This window comes from Malus domestica, chromosome 09, assembly GCF_042453785.1.
Source record: "Malus domestica chromosome 09, GDT2T_hap1".
NCBI lineage: Eukaryota > Viridiplantae > Streptophyta > Magnoliopsida > Rosales > Rosaceae > Malus > Malus domestica.
Genome location: NC_091669.1, coordinates 1,068,745 through 1,089,165, shown reverse-complemented (window position 1 = coordinate 1,089,165; position 20,421 = coordinate 1,068,745). Strand labels below are relative to the sequence as shown.

The following is a 20,421-nucleotide window of genomic DNA, read 5'->3' as shown; positions in this document are numbered from 1 at the left end:
GAATTCTACTGTTTAACCAATTATTTATCCTGTTATCTTTCGATCTCTTTATTGGTCGGGGATCCATAACTGGTGACATGCAGCCTCTAACAATACGGTTGTGGGATACGCTCTTGCACGAATATTAACAATCTTACAACATAACAAGTTAGGAAATTGAGAAGTGTTTTGGTCAATAGTGATATTCGTCAAGCTAAAGATGTAAGGTTGGGCCCAAACAAGATGTTAGTGGCAAATTTGAATTGTATGAGCATGTTACAAATAGTTTTCGAACTTGGAATCTCTTTCAACATTTGTAAAATTTAAACACACAAGGAAGACAAAACGTCTGCGTGAAAGAAAGCATATTATGCAACATCACTGTAAGCACGTATACGATTTGATATGGAAAAGAAAACGAGTAAAATACAAAGTGATATCAAATGTCAAAATTACTACATAGCCTCTCATCTTCCTCTTATGATAACCCTAAACTAACATTTCGTAAAAAAATTGTAGTGGGATAGCGTAAATGTAATGTCGTATGGATGAGTTTGGTCACTGTATCACCCATGGCAAATCAAACTCGGTCTCCACTTTTGATGGAGTTTCTGAACTTAGCTCACAAGAGAATGTTATGAAGGTACTTCACCTCCACGTAAATGCCTATCACGGCTGCTAATATCCATAAATCCTGTACCAGAATTTCTCCTCTTAATTCTATGACTTTTACCTCTTTTACCTTTCCCTTTACGACCTGAAAACAGCACTGACGTGACCGTCAAGAAGCCCAAACCACAGAATGCCCATAGAGCAACAACCCAGAACCTCACAGAACTAAACATCCCATCTGTCAATGTAGGTTCCGAAATCTCCTCGGAATGATTCGTTTGGACATGGTTGCTTCCTAGACCAAAACTTCCATCCAACTTACCAAGTTTCCTTGATACTACAACTTCCTCCGCTGCTTGTGAGTTTGAGTTGGACAATGAACTGGGATCGGGACAGTTCCTTCTCTTGTGATGCAGGTGTAATGCATCCTTTAGTGTCTTAATGCATTCTAGGCTAAGTAGATCTGTCTGCAGTTTGTTCTTGTCTGTCTGGTCGAGCGTTGAAGGGTCGGGTGGGTCTGGAAACTGGCCCCAGCACTTGTTAACCACATCAACATTCCTCCAGCTTGCTTTATCAAAGCTCCAGTTTCCAACCTTGAATTCCAAACCGTAGTGGAATACTCTGTATTTGATGCCTGGTTCAGGAGCATACCCTGGGTATATCAGTATCTCGCTGCTTATTTGATGCCGTAGTTTCAACTACATGGAAAAACGAAGGGGAATAGAATCATTATCACATAATAGCACTGAAACACTTTTTAAATAATGGTGATGATGCTCAGGGTAAATACTGAAGCGCTTTTTTACACAGCAGAACAATTTACCTCTGCCGCCCCGAATGAGTAACCATACATCTCACTTATCCAACCAGATGCATATATATCACCAGTGATATTTGTGGCATAATGAGCTGTGTCTGCCCGGACTTCCTCGGTTTTATGCAACCACAGTAGAGCAAACTTTCTAAGATCATCTATATGCATGATGATAACACCCCCAACCTTGTCACAGGCTTCAGGATGGCGAGTATGGAGTTTCGCAAGCTCATTATCACAACCGATAAGATAGCTACCATATACAGATCAGGAAAAATTAGTCCTCGTATGGATTATACAACTAGAAACTAGAAATATGGACCCCTAATAACATTTTGGGTCCTGAGATACCAAACCATAGAATAATAATAATAATAAAATTTAAAAAATCAGATTGCTTACTCATAGGGAGTTGAAACTGGTCGGCCACGTGCTGCTTTGAATTCCCATGGTGTAATTGGACCTCTCAAGATCATATCAGCATCAAGAATCACTATGTACTCTGCATCCGTATTTGCATGATTGAGCCAATGAAGGACTGCAGCTGGTTTGTTAATCGCTGGATACCTGGTAGATAGAACAAAAGGATGAGCTTTGCTTCTCTTAAAGATTGGGAGATAGGATGTCAATGCTGAAATTAACATTAAACCACCACCAAGAACAAACTATAAGAAGGAAAGAAGACCCTTGAAGAAAAAAATTTACCAATCACCCGTTAATGGATGTCGGCTCATGGAAGGGACATAATGGGTGGGAGCCAGATCATGCCCAGCATATTGCTTCAAGTCTTCATCTGTACAGCTGAGTAATCGTGTGATATTTCCAGGCTGACCACTCAGGTGAAAACTGTGGACAAGTCCTACAGTCTGCCAATCAAAGTAAGGGGTGCATTCAGTGGAAAAAAGGGTGTGGATTTTTGGATATGGTTTTCCGGGTTCATCGACAACCTCCTGCTGCACTGCCTGTACTACATGTACTGGCTCCTCAAATCGTAAAGTAGCAGGAGTCAGCTTTTTTGGCCGAGTCAGTTCAGCAAAAGTTTTGCTTTTCAGAAAGCTCGTGTATTTGGTCCACTTTGGCTTTGGGCAACCATCTGCTGCATGTTGAAGTAAAAGACCCTCATTTAAAGTGTTAATGCACTCTAAATTCAACATAAGAGCCCGCCTTTTATATTGATCAAGTTCCATCATTATTACCTGGATAAAGAAAGAATAAATTTACCATAATCAACTACAAAGATCTTGAACATGATCTTCCATGTACAGAATTTTGACGTTTTGAAAATAAATAAATAAATTATTTATATACAGGTTCATAACAAAACCTAAATGAGCATTCCTTTAAGTCTTTTCAAGTATGCCCTATCTAAAAGGCGCCTAGTCAATTGCGTTTAGCAGTGGGATAATTCAAGCAAACATACACCATAAAATAAATGTACAACAAAAGTAAAGTTATCACATACCTCTTTTGGATAAGGAGGTTCAGGAAAAAGTCGGCCACAATCATAAACAATACCGTCCTCATGGTGATCTAATTTACTAAAAGACCAATTCCCTACACTAAATGGCAAGCCATAGTGAAGAAGAATAGGCTCAACACCCTCAGCTGGAGTATAGCCTGGGTAGATCATCAAGTTATCATTTATTTTGTGCTGGAGACCAACCTGAAAAGGAAAATAAGGTAACCGGCACCGATTAACAAGAAAACAAACAAGCACTGAGCAAAGACACTCAAATTTAAAGATTGGAAATCTGTAAGACATCCAACATTTATATTTTGTTCAAGGAAATAATATTTTAAGGGAGAAGAAAAAAGAAACTTACCTCTGCTGCACCAAAAGAATATCCATACATCTCACTGATCCATCCTTTCCCATAGATGTCACCAGTTATATTAGTTGTCCAGTGAGCTCTGTCTTCCCGCACTTCTTCTGTTTTCGAAAGCCACATGGGTGCCAATGCCCGAAGATCATCTATATGCATGGCCAAAAGCCCACCAACTTTATCACAGAGTTCAGGGTGCTTAGTGTGCAATTGAGCGAGAAGATTATCGCACCCAACCAAGTACCTGAAGGAGAAATTCGTTATATGAATATATGTTGATAGCCAGAGTCCCCACAATTGCAAAATGTATTTACTGTTCATAAACTCATCAAAATAAAAGTTTCATAAAGTTAATATTCAAATGCCAAATAAGAAGTCTCTGCATTTTTTGAAGTTGACAACATCTTGCTCTTCTCATGTGAGTGATTGACCAATAACAAAGAATATCTATCACTTCGACCACCGAATGGTGTCAGGTACAAACTGCAACTCTACTTAACTAGCCTTTTACTCAAAACTAACATAGCTTGCCTACATACTTGTACTAAAGGTACGAATGATCATAAGGAATTCATACGGCATTCACAATGCTCTTGTATGATACAATCTGGTTTCAGCTAAAATTTAGTATCATTTACATGAAAGGAAAAAAAGTGCAAAGTGATACCCATAATATGCTGCAACAGGCTTGCCTTTCTCAGCACCAAGTTCCCAAGGAACAATCGGGCCGCGGATAATCATGTCAGCATCCAGAATCACAACCCAATCAACATTCTCAGCCTCTTTACTGTGCTTAAGCCAGTACACAACTCCGGCTGGTTTGTTAATTGCAGGGTACCTGCAAAATTAGCGTCTTAATTAAAATTTAATCAATATTTTCTGGTCCTTCAATTTAAATCAAACCCATCAAATTAAACGAACAATTAAATCCAACCCAGAATTCAAAATCCAAACTTTAATACAAACTAGAAGAAAATCAATTATAAATAAGCTGAGAACTTACCAGTCGCCAGTTTTTGGGTGCCTGCTCATCGAAGGCACCTCAAAAGTGGGAGCCAGATGCATCCCTTTGTACTTCTTCTTCTCGTGGTCGGTGCAGCTGAGGAGTCGGGTAATCGGGCCGGGTTGCAGGGACTTCCGGTAGCTGTGCATCAACCCGACAGTTTGCCAGTCGAAGTAGTTCTGGCACTCCACCGAGAACAGCGTGTGGACCCTCCTCCCCGTCCTTCCCGGAGCCTCCCGACCCGCCTCCGCCACCCAACCGCCATTAATGCACAGACCCACCACCACCGCCACCGCCACCAGAACCAAGAATCCGGCCATTGCAGCTCAATTGGAGCTCGGATTTCAATTGGGTATGGGGTCAGAGATCTAAATTTTCATGGCGCTGACGGATAGATCATGCAGTCTAAAGTCAAAATCGGAGCTTTTTGGTGTTGTTTATGCACTCACTCCAGTGACATGACGTAGCTGGGGTTTGGTGCAACATGGATTTTAATAATCATTGAATTAATGGAATATTATTTTTCGAGAAAGATTGTGACATAACGCAACTTTTTATTTCTTTCTTGGATGTAGTGTGTATTTTTAATGGAAAAAGAATCTTTGCTGGATCATTTTTTATGGAAATACTAATAATTCTGTGATCGTTTCTGTTCATTGTATGTTGTTCGGTAAAAAATCAATTGAACTATTTATATTTAATTTTAAATTTTAAAATAACTTCTAACCATACGATGTACGATGAATGGACACGATTGCGGGATTCCTAGGATCCCCAGGAAAAGGATCCCGTCCATTTTTTGTGTGCAGAGCTCACCTTCTTTTGCATGTCGTGGTTCATCTCCTTCTGTGTGAGCTGAGTTCGTTTTGTTTTGCATGCGGCAAGCCCACTTGACACCCATGTTTTTCTTACACAAATGCAAATTTTTTATTTTGGCAAAATATTTTTCCTGAGCATTAAGTTAAACTTTTTAAGGAATTCAGAAACAATTTTACAGTTTATTGAGTAACAAATGTATATTTAGTATAATATTTAAGCCGGAAACTAAAAAAAATAAGTGAAAAGTATAGTAGTGAGGCCTAGAATATTGTCAAATGAGGTTCTACACTTAAGAATCTCAACGAAAACTATCACCTTAATTTTCAATACTCCACAGTGAGGCGAATGTGAAAATAAAAAGATTGAACGGTGATTTATATACAAATTTATAAAACCGACTAAAAACCATGAATGTTAATCCACGATTTTTTGTAAAAAAATGCAAATTATTTATTTTCTCAAAATATTTTTCATGAGCATTAAGGAAATCTTTATAATGTATTTGGAAGTAAGTTTACGATTTATTGAGCAACAAGTGTATATTTAATAAAATCTCCTGTAGATGAGACTTAAACAAAAAATAGCAAAATTTTGTTTTGTTAAATAATTTTTCACCCTCTTTTGGTTTACAAAGAGAATTCTGTTAATATGTAGTTCATATTTTGTTAGAAGAAAAATTAACAAAAATAAAGTTCAAATACCTTTAAATTCATGTGTTAAATCGTTAATTACAAGTGTTTAAATAGGAATTATAATAGATTTTGTAAGAAAAAAATATATTTTTAAGAACGTGAATATGATTGTTTGTTGTTATGGTAAGAGAAATAAAAGTAAAATTAACAAAAATGTACAAAAATGTTCTAAATTCTTGAGGGTGCCAGAAAGTCACCTCGAGAATTTGAACTATTTTTATACATTTTTGTTAACTTTTCTTTTATTTCTCTTCCCACTACAACAAACATCATATTCATGTTCTCCAAAATATATTTATTCATGCATGGAGCCCGACTCGTTTTCAAAGCACCCATGAATTCGCCTCATTATGCGTGCACAGAGCTCGCCTTGTCTTGTGTGCCTTGATTCGCCTCGTTTTGCGTACTAGAAGCCCGCCCCTTTTTGTGTTCATGGGCTTGCATCATTTTGGCGTGTACAGATACAGTCTTGTTCTTCGTGCGCATGGTTGGCCTCGATTTGTGTGATGTATCCTGCCTCGTTTTTCGTGAGATGTATTGCTCTTCGTTTTGCATGCCAGAAGCCCGCCTATTTTGTGTGAGCAAAGGTTTTCTTGTTTTGCCTGCCGTGGCTTGCCTCGTTTTGCATGAGCTGAGTCCGTCTCGTTTTGTGTGCGTCGAGCTCGCCTGACACCCATGTTTTTTTGACACAAATGCAAGTTTTTTATTTTTGCAAAATATTTTTCATGAGCATTAAGTTAAACTTTTTAAGGAAGTCGAAAGCAATTTTGATGGTTTATTGAGGAACAAATGTATATTTAGTAGAATATTTAAGCCGAAAACTACAAAAATAAGTGAAAAGTATAGTAGTGGGGCCCATAACATTGTCAAATGGGGTTATACACTCAAGAATCTCAACTCTCACCTTAATCTTCAAAACTTCACAATGAGGCGAAAGGGAAAATAAAAAGATTGAACGGTGATTTATGTACGAATTTTCAAAACTGATTGAAAACCGTGAGTGTTAATCCATATTTTATTTTATAAAAAATGCTAATTTTTTTATTTTCTCGAAATATTTTCCGTGAGCATTAAGGAAATCTTTATAATGTATTTGGAAGTGGGTTTAAGCCCAAAAGTAATAAAATAAGTGAAAAATATAGATGTTAAAATATATATTTTGTTGTAAACATTCCTAGTTTAAGTATGATTGTGTAAATCCTAGATAAGATTTGCTTCTAGTTATCCTTTCCTATTACAACTTGTATTACTTGGAGGAGAAGGAATATCTTCTCTCCCTTTACTACTATAAATAAAGGCACAATGTAGGAGGGATAACAACACACACATTCTCCTACAATTCTACAAACACACATCTCTCTCCTCTCTCTCTCTGCCGCCGGCCCTAGTCTCTCTGTCAGATAAAATAGACCACAACACGTTATCAGCACGCTCCTACCGCTGCGCTTAGGAATCTGACGTTGGAGATTTTTTCTGCATCAAACCAGTTCATCCATATCATCACGCAATCAGGTTCTTTCCAAACAACGGCTTTTAACTCGATATTTTGCAAGCCCTGATAGCATGAACATTCACCATGATGCATGACCCAACTTTACGTTTAACGTATTTTAGATTCTACATAAATTGTGTATTGCATGACCCAACTTTACGTTTAACGTATTTTAGATTCTACATAAATTGTGTATGCTTAATAACCAAAATTGCTACAATTATGTGAATTTGATATTTGCCATGAATTGAATCTTACATATGTACATGCATTGAAACTATTATTTGCATATGCATCAACGTAAATATGTGATTCATTGAATTTTACATGCATATCATTATATTTGAATTGAAAAAAAAATATTTTTTTGCGATTTGGGAATTAGGGTTCTAGTCGAACCCGTGCCTTTGCACCATGCAAGGCCGCAAGCCACCAGGCCCGCAGCCTGCGATGGCCCAACCCAAACCGAGAACCCAGGCCGCAAGCCTTGAACCGAAACGGTGCGTTTGAAGCACCTTGTCCCGACCTACGGCCTGAAGCCCAGGTCCTCGCCGTCGATTTTCTGACACAACACGACCTGCAGTCGTGCAAACTTGGACACCACCCATCGTTTTCACCAACGATTTCTAGAAATTCCAGAAGAATTTCATGGGTCTTCACTCGAATTCAATTGAATTCATTCGGATTTTTTTTTTCTTCCATCGACATCGAGATCTCCTCTTCGTCGACAAACACCTGGTTCTTCGACTAACCATGGCTTGCTCGACCCTGGACACACCGCCTGCCATGGCGCCGTCCACTAATTCCGGTGTTCTTCCCCGGTGAACACACCCAGCTACGGCTGGGATGCCTTTTTGGACTCTTTCCCGAGCCCTACTCGGGCTCTGTCTCTCGGCCCGTGTAACACAACAACAAAAAACAATTTTTTTGCTGGGCTCGCTTGCAGCGGCCCAGCCCGCAAAGAAAACAAACTTTTTTTTGTCTATTTCCTGGGCTCGCCTGCACCGGCCCAGACCGAAAAAAAAGAATTTTTTTTGTTTCTTTGGGCCAACCTGAAGTGGCCCGCCCGCGAAAAAAAAAAAAAAAAAGAGAAATTTTTTTTTTAGGGCTGCACACAGCAGCCCATTCCCTTCTCACCCCGTGGGCCTGCAGCCTACACCCGGGGGTACTCGGCCTATATTTTTAGGCCCCGAGATGTTATTATTTAATATTTTTTTTAAATAATATGGGTTTTATATTTTCACCCACACTTTAATTTGGCCCCGAAGACCAAAAATAAATTAATTCACTTATCATTATACAATATTTCTACATATATTCTTTGCATATTTGTTTGCATATATATTTGTGTTTGCCTGCAGGAATATATGAACCTGAAGTTCATAATTACTTTGAAACTCGAAGTTTCTTCTAAACATGCCTTGTTTGAAAACCCGAAGTTTTCACTTAAACATATCACCCATGAAACCCGAAGTTTTTCATGCAAAATTAAACCAATACATGTCTATTAGAACCTGTATGTTCTACTCCTATGTGAATGGATTGATTTTTCTCCATTACACTAACCACATCTTGTCCATCTACTTTGTGATAGGAACATGTCGAATTTGAACAAACTCAACTTCACCGCTTTGGAGGTTTCTGGAATGAACTACCTCAAGTGGGTTCAAGATGTGAAGCTCCACCTCACTGCAAAGAACTTGCGTCCTGCTATTGAAGAAGCAACAGATAAACCTGTTGGCGAAGCTGAAAAAGCCACTGCTATGATCTTCATCCGAAGACATATTCATGACGCTCTGCAAACTGAGTACCTTGCTGAGGAGGATCCACGTGCATTATGGATCGCTTTGGCTGATCGTTTCGATCACCAAAAGGACATATTCTTGCCTGAAGCAAGACACGACTGGCAGCACTTGCGCTTCCAAGACTTTAAGTCTGTGAATGAATATAATTCTGAAGTTTGTCGAATCCGATCACTTCTCAAGTTTTGCAATGAAACTTTGACTGAAGAGGATCTTCTGGAGAAGACCTACTCGACCTTCTCTGCTTCTAATATTGTCCTGCAGCAACAATATAGAGCTCAGAAGTTCACTAAATTCTCAGATTTGATCTCTGTTTTACTTCTTGCTGAAAAGCAGAACCAGCTGTTGATGAAGAATCATCAAGCTCGACCTACTGGGGCTACTGCTGTGCCTGAAGCACATTATAGCACTAATCAGCACCCAAAACGCCAAAAGAGGCGTGGTAAGGGCGGCCAGAAGCCATCCCACCAAGGTCAACAGAGCCAAGGCCCATCCAAGGGAGGAAACAAAGCCCAGAAGCGCCCAAACCTCGCTCCCACGGCCCCGAACTTCAAGAATAAGGGCAAAGCACCTGCCACAATGAATGACGATATGTGCTATCGTTGTGGTTCAAAGGACCATTGGTCCCGTATTTTCCGTGCTCCCAAGAAGGTTGTAGATGAATATCATTCTCGTCGTAAGAAGTTTGAATCAAACTTCATGCAAGTGGACGAACCGGAGACTACAAAGATGGAGGTTTCTGACTTTCAGGAGGATACCACTCCTAGGGAAGATTAGAATCTTAGACATAGACTTATTTTTCAGTTAAAATAAGACAATTGGGGCCGAATTCCACCTAGTGGCCGAACCCCACCTTGTTTTTTGGTTGATTTTGAACAATTTTCCTTTATGTTTTGGATTATTAGTTGGCGATTTATTTTGGATATTAAGTTTTTAATCCTTGAATAAATGAAATTATTTTGAATTGATACTTGTTTTTATAAACTTTTATGCATGTGACCGATTCAAATTAATTTTTCATTCTAGGTATGACTAGTGGGAAAGTTAGTTATCTGGCAGATAGTGCAACCACGCATACTGTTTTGCGTGAACACATCTATTTCACTAACTTCGTACCTAAGAATGCACCTTTGACAACCCTCTCAGGCCCATCCAACCTGATCGAAGGATACGGTAAGGCACGTATAATGTTGTCCAATGGTCCAATCTTGACCATTGCTGAGGCACTCTATTCTCCACGTTCCGGAAGAACGTTACTAAGTTTCAAGGACATTAGAGATAACAATTACCACGCTGAAACCCACGTAGAAAACGGAGTTGAATTTCTGTGCGTAACTTCCTACGAATATGGCCAGAAGCGTATTCTAGAGAAGATGGAGCGTAACCCGAGTGGTCTGTATACTACGACCATACGCCCCATAGAATGCCACTATGTGGCCGGCCCTACCACAGGGACCGCGCACGAAATTACACTTTGGCATGATCGTTTGGGACATCCTAGACGAATAGCGATGCGCCGTATTCTCAAAACTTCACACGGGCATCCACTAACTCGAAGCTTAGGTTCAATCCATGAAATTCCATGTCAAACATGTTCTATGGGAAAGCTTATTACTAAGCCTTCTTATGACAAGATTCGTTCGAATCCTCCCATTTTTCTACAACGGATTTAGGGGGACATTTGTGGACCGATTCAACCTCCATGCGGACCATTTAGATATTTTATGGTTTTGGTTGACGCTTCTACACGTTGGTCACACGTGTGCTTGTTGTCCACAAGGAACGCTGCATTCTCCAAACTGTTGGCTCAGGTTATCAAGCTCAGGGCTCACCACCCTGATTATCCGATCAAATCTATTCGATTGGATAATGCTGGAGAATTCACATCTAAAACTTTTGATGACTATTGCATGTCGGTTGGGGTTGAAGTTGAACATCCTGTACCCCATGTTCACACCCAGAACGGCCTGGCAGAGGCTTTCATTAAGCGTTTACAAATGATTGCTCGATCATTAGTCATACGTACCAAGCTCCCGATCGCTGCTTGGGGCCATGCAATATTGCACGCAGCAAAGTTGGTCCGCCTGAGGCCTGTTGCGACACAACCATTTAGTGCCCTTCAGTTGGTCACCAGATGCGAACCCGACATATCGCATATGCGCGTTTTTGGTTATGCGGTCTATGTGCCGATCTCGCCGCCCTTACGTACAAAAATGGGGCCTCAGCGAAGGATGGGAATCTATGTCGGATATGATTCTCCTTCGATTATTCGTTACTTAGAACCTTTGACAGGCGATCTGTTTACCACTCATTTCGCGGATTGTCACTTCTATGAGACAGTCTTCCCGTCGTTAGGGGGCGATAAGAACGTCAACGTTCCTAATGAACGACGCGAATTATCGTGGACGACTCCCACTTTGTCTCATTTAGATCCCCGCACCGCTCAGTCTGAAGCTGAAGTGCAGCGCATATTAGATCTCCAGAGCATAGCTCAGAGCATGCCAGATGCTTTCACCGATCTAGCGCGCGTGACAAGATCACATATTCCAACTGCGAATACGCCTACAAAGATGGATGTACCAAATATACGACGGACTACCCTCCTGGAAGCCCGGGACGCCAATTCTGGTGATCCAAGTACATTAGCGGCTAGCCAATCATCTGCCCCTACACAAAAGCGTGGCAGACCCCTTGGTTCAAAGGATTCACACCCCCGGAAGAGGAAAACCACGGCACAAGGTCCTGAAGAGCCTACCGTGAATCCGACTATCGCTTACTCATTTTACCCAACTCATGAGGAAATTCTAGATTATGGAAGCGTCCTTGAAGAGACGAATCCTCCTCCCGAGAATCGTGAGATTTCGGTCTATTATGCTAGCTTAGATGATGTGTGGCGTAGAAATGAGATGATTGTCGACGATGCATTAGCATTTGCAGTAGCTACTGAGATCATGTTCAGCGATGACATTGAACCGCGTTCCGTTGATGAATGTCGACGTAGAGCTTATTGGTCAAACTGGAAACAAGCAATCCAAGTCGAACTTGATTCACTTGCGAAACGTAAGGTGTTTGGACCTGTAGTTCCTACTCCTCCACATGTGAAGCCCGTTGGCTACAAGTGGGTTTTCGTTCGGAAGCGTAATGAGAAGAACGAAATTGTGCGTTACAAAGCTCGTCTTGTAGCACAAGGTTTCTCACAACGCCCCGGGATTGACTATGACGAAACTTACTCACCCGTTATGGATGTGATTACTTTTCGATACCTTATCAGTTTGGTAGTTTCCGAAAAACTGGATATGCAGCTGATGGATGTAGTAACCGCGTATCTCTATGGGGATCTTGATACGGAAATTTATATGAAAGTTCCCGAAGGACTTACATTGACTGGTTCAAATATTTCCAAACCCCGGAACACGCTCTCAATTCGGCTGAGGCGTTCACTATACGATTTGAAACAATCCGGAAGAATGTGGTATAACCGTTTGAGTGAGTATTTGACTAGTCAGGGATATGTGAATAACGAACTATGCCCTTGTGTGTTCATTAAGAAGTCACATTCCGGATTTGCGATTGTTGCAGTATATGTCGATGACATGAATCTCATCGGAACTCCTGAAGAGCTCGCGAGAACTGCTTCGCACCTGAAGTTGGAATTTGAGATGAAAGATCTAGGTAAGACTCGATACTGTCTCGATCTCGAGATAGAGCATTGTTCGGATGGAATCTTAGTACATCAATCGAACTACACCCAGAAGGTGTTGCGCCGTTTTAATAAGGATAAAGCGAAGTTTTCGAGTACTCCTATGGTCGTTCGTACGCTAGATGCAAAACGAGATCCCTTCCGTCCGAAGGAGGATGATGAAGAGATTTTAGAGCCTGAAGTTCCTTATCTAAGTGCGATAGGCGCTTTATTGTACTTAGCTCAATGCACTAGACCCGACATCTCCTTCGCTGTTAATCTTTTGGCAAGATACAGCAATGCACCAACACGCAGACATTGGACTGGCGTGAAAGACATCTTCCGTTACCTTAAGGGTACTACGGATTTGGGCTTATTCTATCCCTACGAATCCTCGAGTGATGCCGCACCCTATGCTCATCGGGTTGATTCTCGCCTTGTTGGTTATGCCGACGCTGGATACTTATCTGATCCGCACAAGGCGCGTTCTCAAACAGGTTATGTCTTTACCGTTGGAGGCACCGCAATATCTTGGAGGTCAACTAAACAGACCTTAGTTGCCACTTCGTCTAACCATGCTGAAATTCTCACCTTACATGAAGCAACTCGGGAATGCTTTTGGTTGAGAGCAGTAATGGGCCATATTCGAAGCTCCTGTGATCTTCATCCCGCCGTTAATGCCCCGACGACGATTTTTGAAGACAACGCAGCTTGCATCGAACAGCTCAAGAAGGGTTACATCAAATGAGACAACACCAAGCATATTGCGCCGAAGTTCTTCTTTACACATCAACAACAAGAGCATCAGAAGATTGAAGTCACGCAAATCCGATCACAAGAAATTCTGGCCGACCTCTTCACCAAATCACTACCGAAGGCGACGTTTCAGAAGCTTGTTCATGGAATTGGTATGCGTAAACTTTCTGAGTTGTAACTTGGCTATTTCTCTTTGGAATTATGTCAAACTCAGGGGGAGTATCTTCTGGATACTTGCTTGATCTTAATGTACTCTTTTTCCCTACGATTAGGAGCATTTTTCCCACTGGGTTTTTGCTACCTAACTAGGTTTTAACGAGGCACCCACCTTGGGCTGGTCATATCCCTGATGACGTCCTGTAGACGTTTCTTTTGACTTTGCATTTCTCACGCATTTTTCCTTAGATTATGGATTTTGTCCCTACTCGGGTTTTTGCCATAGCCTTAGGGTTTTTTTAGTGAGACTTACTACTTATGCAAGTTCCTACCTTATTGAGAATAAGCGTTGTTCCTTGGAATCAATGCCGACGAGTCGACTTCCTCAACTTCTGCATGATGCTGAATCTACCTTGAGTATTTACCCACTCAAGGGGGAGTGTTGTAAACATTCATAGTTTAAGTATGATTGTGTAAATCCTAGATAAGATTTGCTTCTAGTTATCCTTTCCTATTATAACTTGTATTACTTGGAGGAGAAGGAATATCTTCTCTCCCTTTACTACTATAAATAAAGGCACAATGTAGGAGGGATAACAACACACACATTCCCCTACAATTCTACAAACACACATCTCTCTCCTCTCTCTCTCTGCCGCCGGCCCTAGTCTCTCTGTCAGATAAAATAGACCACAACATATTTAATTTATTTTTTAATTAGAGACATTAAAATCATATGTAGGTGGGGCTTAAACAAAAAATAGCAAGATTTTGTTTTGTTAAATAATCTTTCACCCTCTTTTGGTTGACAAAGAGGGTTTGTTAATATTTAGTTCAGATTTTGTTAAAAGAAAAATTAACAAAAAAAAAAGTTCAAATACCTTTAAATTCAAGTGCTAAATCGTTGATTAAAAGTGTTTAAATACGAATTATAATAGAGTTTGTTTGTGACGACCCGTCCCTAATTTTCATATGTAACTTATCCTCGAGTATGTGTATTGACGATTATGCCCTTATCGGCAAGTAATGTGGACTTATTCTTATCGCTTTCCTTTTTATTTCTCGCTATCGCATTTAAATTGTACACGCTAGTACGAGTATGCGTAAATTTTAAAGTGTAAAATATCTACTTCAGATAGATTTCAATTTCCTTTTTTTACTATAGGGAATTTAAAAACCTATACTTGGATTCCTTTTTAAATCCTACCCGTGCACCCTTCCTTCATCATTCAGTCTCACCTATCCCATCTTTTCTGTATGTTATGTCCCTCCCTCTATCAAAAAAAAAAAAGCAAAGAAAATTTCAAAACCTCACTCTCTTCTTTCTCTCTCTCTCCCGTGAACTCTCTATTCCTCTGCAACTCCATGAGCGAGCTCCAAAGCTTGTAGATCGAACAAACAAACTACATTATCATGCTCATCTCAGTCCCACTATCACAACCATGTCCTTGAAATCTGGTGTGGACGAGTTTTGACTCACCAACTCGGAAGGTCGACTCGGCGAGTTCGACATATCGATTTTCAGGCCATGCATGGCTTAGGTAAGCCTTGAGAAACCCTTAGAACATTCATTTCACTTCTATGGGTTGTTATTGATCTTTTGTTTGTGTTTTGAATGTGTGGTTTTACCCAGAAACTCGAGAAGAATGAGAACCTACCATTTTTCACTCAAGAACTGTGGCCATTTGGTCACATTCAAACCGTTTTTCTGGTCAACCTCGACCACAATTGGACTTCTTCTAAGTACAAACTTGTTCTCTACATTCCTAAATTCAAAATGGCTTTTGAATCACTGAGTTTGGTTAAGTAACGAGTTAGAAATCAACTCTGGAAGTAAGGAAGAAAATTTCAGTTTCTGGAAAATTTGTAACCGTGGTCGTTTGGCTACTTTCAGGCCAAATTTCCGATTAACTCATACCATATTCAAACTTTCTGTAAATTGGGATTGGTAGATCACATTCCTAGCTTTAATTTGGCTTTTGTAGAAGTGAATTTGGTTGATAATCAAGCTCGTTAAGGGCTCTGGAAGTTGGCCCAAAAATCTACAAAACTGCAGATTTTCACGAAGAAGGTGAATACAGTGTACTCGTGGGGGCGCGTGGGTGCGCGTGGATAGATCTTTAGGCAGCACGTGGGGGCGCGTCCGGCCTCCGGCCGGTGTGTGGTTGACACGTGTGTGTTCGTGTCGTCGAGTAGATCGATTTCATATATTTATACCCTAGGTTTGAGCAAACTATGAGGGTTTTATTTAGGTTTCCGTTATGTGCTTTAATTAATGTTATTTAGTTATTTCACATATAGGGGAAACTTATTATGAGAATTTTCGAGGCCAAGCTAGGCTCGGGGGCTACGACCCAGCGACGTACTTATGAGTGGGCAGTTGTTTTATACCTATATATATTTATAGTTTCCATAAATGCGTATTTACTTCACTTTTACGCCTATATTGCCTAGTATCATTATTGTGATATAAATTGTGATAAATGATGCTATATGGTTGTGATATTACTGTCATGGCATTCATACGTACCTGTGTACATGTTCATCTTGCTGCACTCGGTGTTAGTACTCGCCCCAGGGCCAGGGCCAGTCCTTCACGTGTATGCTCACATCCATACCATTCGCTCACCTTGGATCCAAGTTTAGGTGATGGTCTTGTCGGGTAGATTGCATTAGGCGAACCATCTTGTATGTGATGTGCTTTTGCACCAGTCTTCACGTGATCGTAGTACTAGAGCATATTGATTACACCCAGTCCTGTTCGTGTCAGAAACCATTTGTTCGAACTTTTGTGCCAGCTTAGATGGATGAGCACTTAGTTATATTGATTATCACATGATTATTATTGTGGCATATGATACATCATTTACTTGGCATATTTCTGGTTATATGGCTTATATATTGGATTTCATACTTACGTAGTATATTTTGAGGAAACTATACTTGTTTTACAGCGAGGGGTTAGTATATTCAAAGATAAAGGTTTTCATTATAAGCATTGTTTTGCTCACCCAGTCAACTTTGTTTTTCGCCCCTCCAGGACCTAGATAGCTGTACTATATGTGGCACTCGAGGAATCACGACAATTCTGACATTTCCTTTTGTTTAGACGTATGAACTTATCACTATTATGTAATAAGTGTACTTTGGTTGCTTTGACTACTCTTTCGTAGTCTCCCTGTCTATTACACTCTGAATAATTGTAGTGGGTTCAACCCACGAATTACGCACTCTGTCATTGTTTAGTTCTAATTAGTTTTAATTTTATTCACTTATTGCATCACTTACCCTTATGGTTACGTCACCTCACGGTGACGGCCAACATGCTTCGACCTTTCCAGGTTGGGGTGTGTCATTGCACTAAAATGAAACTGTGCACGTTTTATGTCAAAAATGTAAATTTTTCATTTTCGTGAAATATTTTTCGCGAGCATTATGGAAAAGTTTATGAGGAATTTGGAAGCAGTTTTACAATTTATTGAGCAACAAATGTCTATTTAGTAAAATATTTAAGCCGAAAACTAAAAAAATAGGCGAAAAATATAGTATTGAGGCCCATAACATTGTCAAATGGGTTCTACACCCAAGAATCTCAACGGAAAATCTCACCTTAATTTTCAAAACTTCATGGTGAAGCAAACATGAAAATAAATAGATTGATCGGTGATTATGTACGAATTTGCAAAACTGACTAAAAATCATGGGCACCCACGTTTGTTGTAAAAAATATAAATTTTTATTTTCGCGAATTTTTTTCTGTGAGCATTAAGGAAAACTATGTACATCATTTGGAAGTGGTTTTACGATTTATTTAGTAACAAATGTATATTTATAGAGTATTTAAGCCGAAAATTAAAAAAATAAGTGAAAATGTAGTATGAGGCCCAAAACATTGTCAAAAACGGGTTCCTCCCTCAAGAATGTAAAAGGAAACTTTTACATTAATTTTTAAAACTTCACGGTGAGTCGAAAGTACAAATAAATATATTGAACGATGATTTTGGTACGAATTTGCAAAATCGACTAAAAATCATGAGTACCCACGTTTTTTTGTCAAAAATGCAAAATTTCATTTGAAAGCTGTTTTACAATTTATTAAGTAACAATATATATTTAGTAAAATATTTAAAGCCAAAAACTAAAAAGATATGTGAAAAATGTAGGGGTGAAGCCCAAAACATTGTCAAATGGTGTTCCAAGCCCAAATCGGAGCTGAAGTTCTCCACGCGGCAAGTTATGATTGGTTACTGGGGCGTGGACTGGCAGTCGGAGGTCGTCTCAGGAAGTTGCATTAGGAAGAGAGGGAGCAAGCGAGCGGAGATGTGGAATGCTGCAGCGGCTTAGCATTACAAGAGAGAGAGAGAGAGAGAGAGAGAGAGAGAGAGAGAGAGAGAAGAGAAGAAGAAGAATAGGAAGAGGAAGTGGTGGAAGATGAATTGGCTTGGTCTTCTGTACCTGTTCTTATCGGTTTCTCTGCAATTCGGTGGTGTTTCTACAAAAAATCAGGTAACTTTTCTCGGTTATTTTTGCTTTCCTCCATTGTTGCTCATATCAACAATCCAGCTTGTAATGCATTCAATCTCTGGAAATTATTTTATGGGTTAATCCAATTTTCGATGATATTATCTGGGCTCAATCCAATTTTTGAACTTGGTGCTTGTTTCTTTGTTTTTCACAGGGTCATGAGGATTCTGCAGCCACAAGGTACTCTTGCTAAAATGTTGAATATATATTTTCATTTATGATTAAGCTAGCAATTTTGTTTACGATCCTGAGAATCAACCTGCTTTGTGAGATGGCCTAATTGTTTATGGGAATTGGAAATTGATGTCGATTTCGTGTCATTCAACTAAAATCCTTGCTGGAACAAGTTTTTTCAAGTAGGTGTTTGCATATTATTTGTGTTCCCTTTGAAATTCTGAAGCTTTGTCTATTACTAATAACAGAATTTGATGTGTAGAACTATAAACAAGGAGCTGGGAGATCCACCGGAGGTACATTGTTCGAGAGAAAGGAGTAAGGCGGCATGGAAAATAATTCAGGAGGTATGGAAGAAAATCATGCATAGACTCTTGTAATTAGTACATTTTATTGTAGTTTCGGTCACTGATATCATTCTCGCTCTTGGTGGAGCAGTACTTGATGCCCTTTGTAGAGAAAGAGCGGTATCAGATTTCAAGAACATGTAAGCTGCACCCTGACAATGATCTGTACAGAGATCAGGAAGAGCACAAAATCCAAGTAGATTTAAACGAATGGCAATGTGGATATTGTAAAAAGAGATTTTATGACGATAAATTTCTCGATAAGCATTTTGACAACAGGCATTACAATTTGCTGAATGTGGTAAGTGCCCTTTGGTTTTATGTTCTTTTCCTAGTAGCGATACGTGTGGCGATATTTTGTTTCAGAGTGAAAGGTTATCACGGAATTAACTAAATTAGCATGCATTGAATAATACAAGCCTAATATCTTCAGAGAATAATAGAAAGAGCATGACCCAAAAGATTGTTTTACATCAACCCGTACACTTGCTCATCTCCTTACCTTATTGTATTAAGCTAATTTTCTACAAATTATAACTGGACATTGGCAACCATGGCCTGTCGATTTGTTTAGCCTAAGTTGGTCATTTCTAATTGAAACATGGCATACCTTTGCTGAATCAGAGTCATACCAGGTGCTTGGCAGATGTTTGTGGTGCGTTGCATTGTGATCTCGAGATGGATTCTGTACCACCCAAGAAAACTAAGTGCAATCCTGCTGCTGCTGCACGGAATCGACATCTGTGTGAGGTGGCATCTGACTGATGACGTTCGCATTTGAATTTCACCATTCTTTGTATTCATAAATTGCCCATTATATGCAGGGTCTAGCTGATAGTTGTTTTCCAGTCAAACAGGGTCCAGCAGCAAGCCGTCTTCATGGTAAATTTATATCTATATTTATCATAACAACAGAAAGCTGTAACAAGCTTATTTTTCAAAATTATCAACTTATAGTATTGCTTTCTTGATGATTAATACGGCAGAGTTCTTCTTGCGCCAATTCTGTGATTCCCACACTTGTACTGGACGTCAAAAGCCCTTCTCTCGAGGCCGCAGGAAGGTAAAGTTCACTTTGGGTGGTATACACTTACGCTAAATCATCCTAAATCTTTTTCGTTATAAAACCTGAACCTGTTATGATGTTTCTTGGTTATGCCCGTATGATGTTTTGTTGAACTTGTCCTCGTTGTTTCTCTCCTTTATGTGTCAAATGTGCAGAAGAGGGCGAGTATATCCTACCTTGTTATTTCCATTCTGACTCTGGCGTTGCTCTTCCTTTTCTACTCTTACATTTACATGTACAGCAGGTATCTACATCCGTACTCCTCATTTTGCCAGACTTTGGCCGCTTTTCTATTGATTTCACAACGGTAAGTATATTTTTTTCTGTCAGGGGAGTGAAAAGAGGAACTCAAGAACTGAAGCGTGTCACGCCAATCGGAAGGAAGAAAAAACCCTCCTAGTTACCGCTTTTCATTGAAAAGCAACAGAGAAAGAGAGAGATACTATGCAGTCTATCGTAGTCACAAAATGTAAAAGCTGTGCTCTTCCATTTGCTTTGTAATTTGAATTTTGATCATTTCAGTGTAGACGTAGAACAACATTTTTTGGCAATGCGAAGGCAAAATTTGATGTATCGAATGTTACAAGGATTCTGTTCATTGTACATCAATGCCTATGATTTGTTCGCCCCATTTTGCTTGATCGTCTTGGTGTTTTTCAAGGGCCTTCTCTTTTGGTTTTCGG

General features: G+C 39.8%; 2 protein-coding genes across 4 annotated transcripts; one reads left to right on the top strand and one right to left on the bottom strand.

Moving 5' to 3' along the window:
• Positions 1-347: 347 nt before the first annotated feature.
• On the bottom strand, positions 348-4,774 carry LOC103411136 (peptidyl serine alpha-galactosyltransferase-like). The gene is made up of 8 exons (XM_008349785.4): positions 4,232-4,774; positions 3,896-4,066; positions 3,229-3,472; positions 2,868-3,068; positions 2,111-2,601; positions 1,808-1,972; positions 1,415-1,658; positions 348-1,289 (listed from the first exon to the last, which is right to left on the bottom strand). The coding sequence occupies exons 1-8, from the start codon at positions 4,549-4,551 to the stop codon at positions 615-617; spliced, it is 2,511 nt and encodes an 836-aa protein (XP_008348007.3). The 5' UTR covers positions 4,552-4,774; the 3' UTR covers positions 348-614.
• Positions 4,775-17,891: 13,117 nt separating this feature from the next.
• On the top strand, positions 17,892-20,369 carry LOC103442174 (uncharacterized). Of its 3 annotated transcripts, NM_001294136.1 has the most exon segments (10): positions 17,961-18,133; positions 18,306-18,331; positions 18,499-18,507; positions 18,588-18,672; positions 18,764-18,973; positions 19,297-19,422; positions 19,497-19,554; positions 19,659-19,735; positions 19,894-19,982; positions 20,069-20,369. In NM_001294136.1, coding segments are annotated over 10 exon segments (825 nt in total). In that variant the 5' UTR covers positions 17,961-18,058; the 3' UTR covers positions 20,139-20,369.
• Positions 20,370-20,421: the final 52 nt, after the last annotated feature.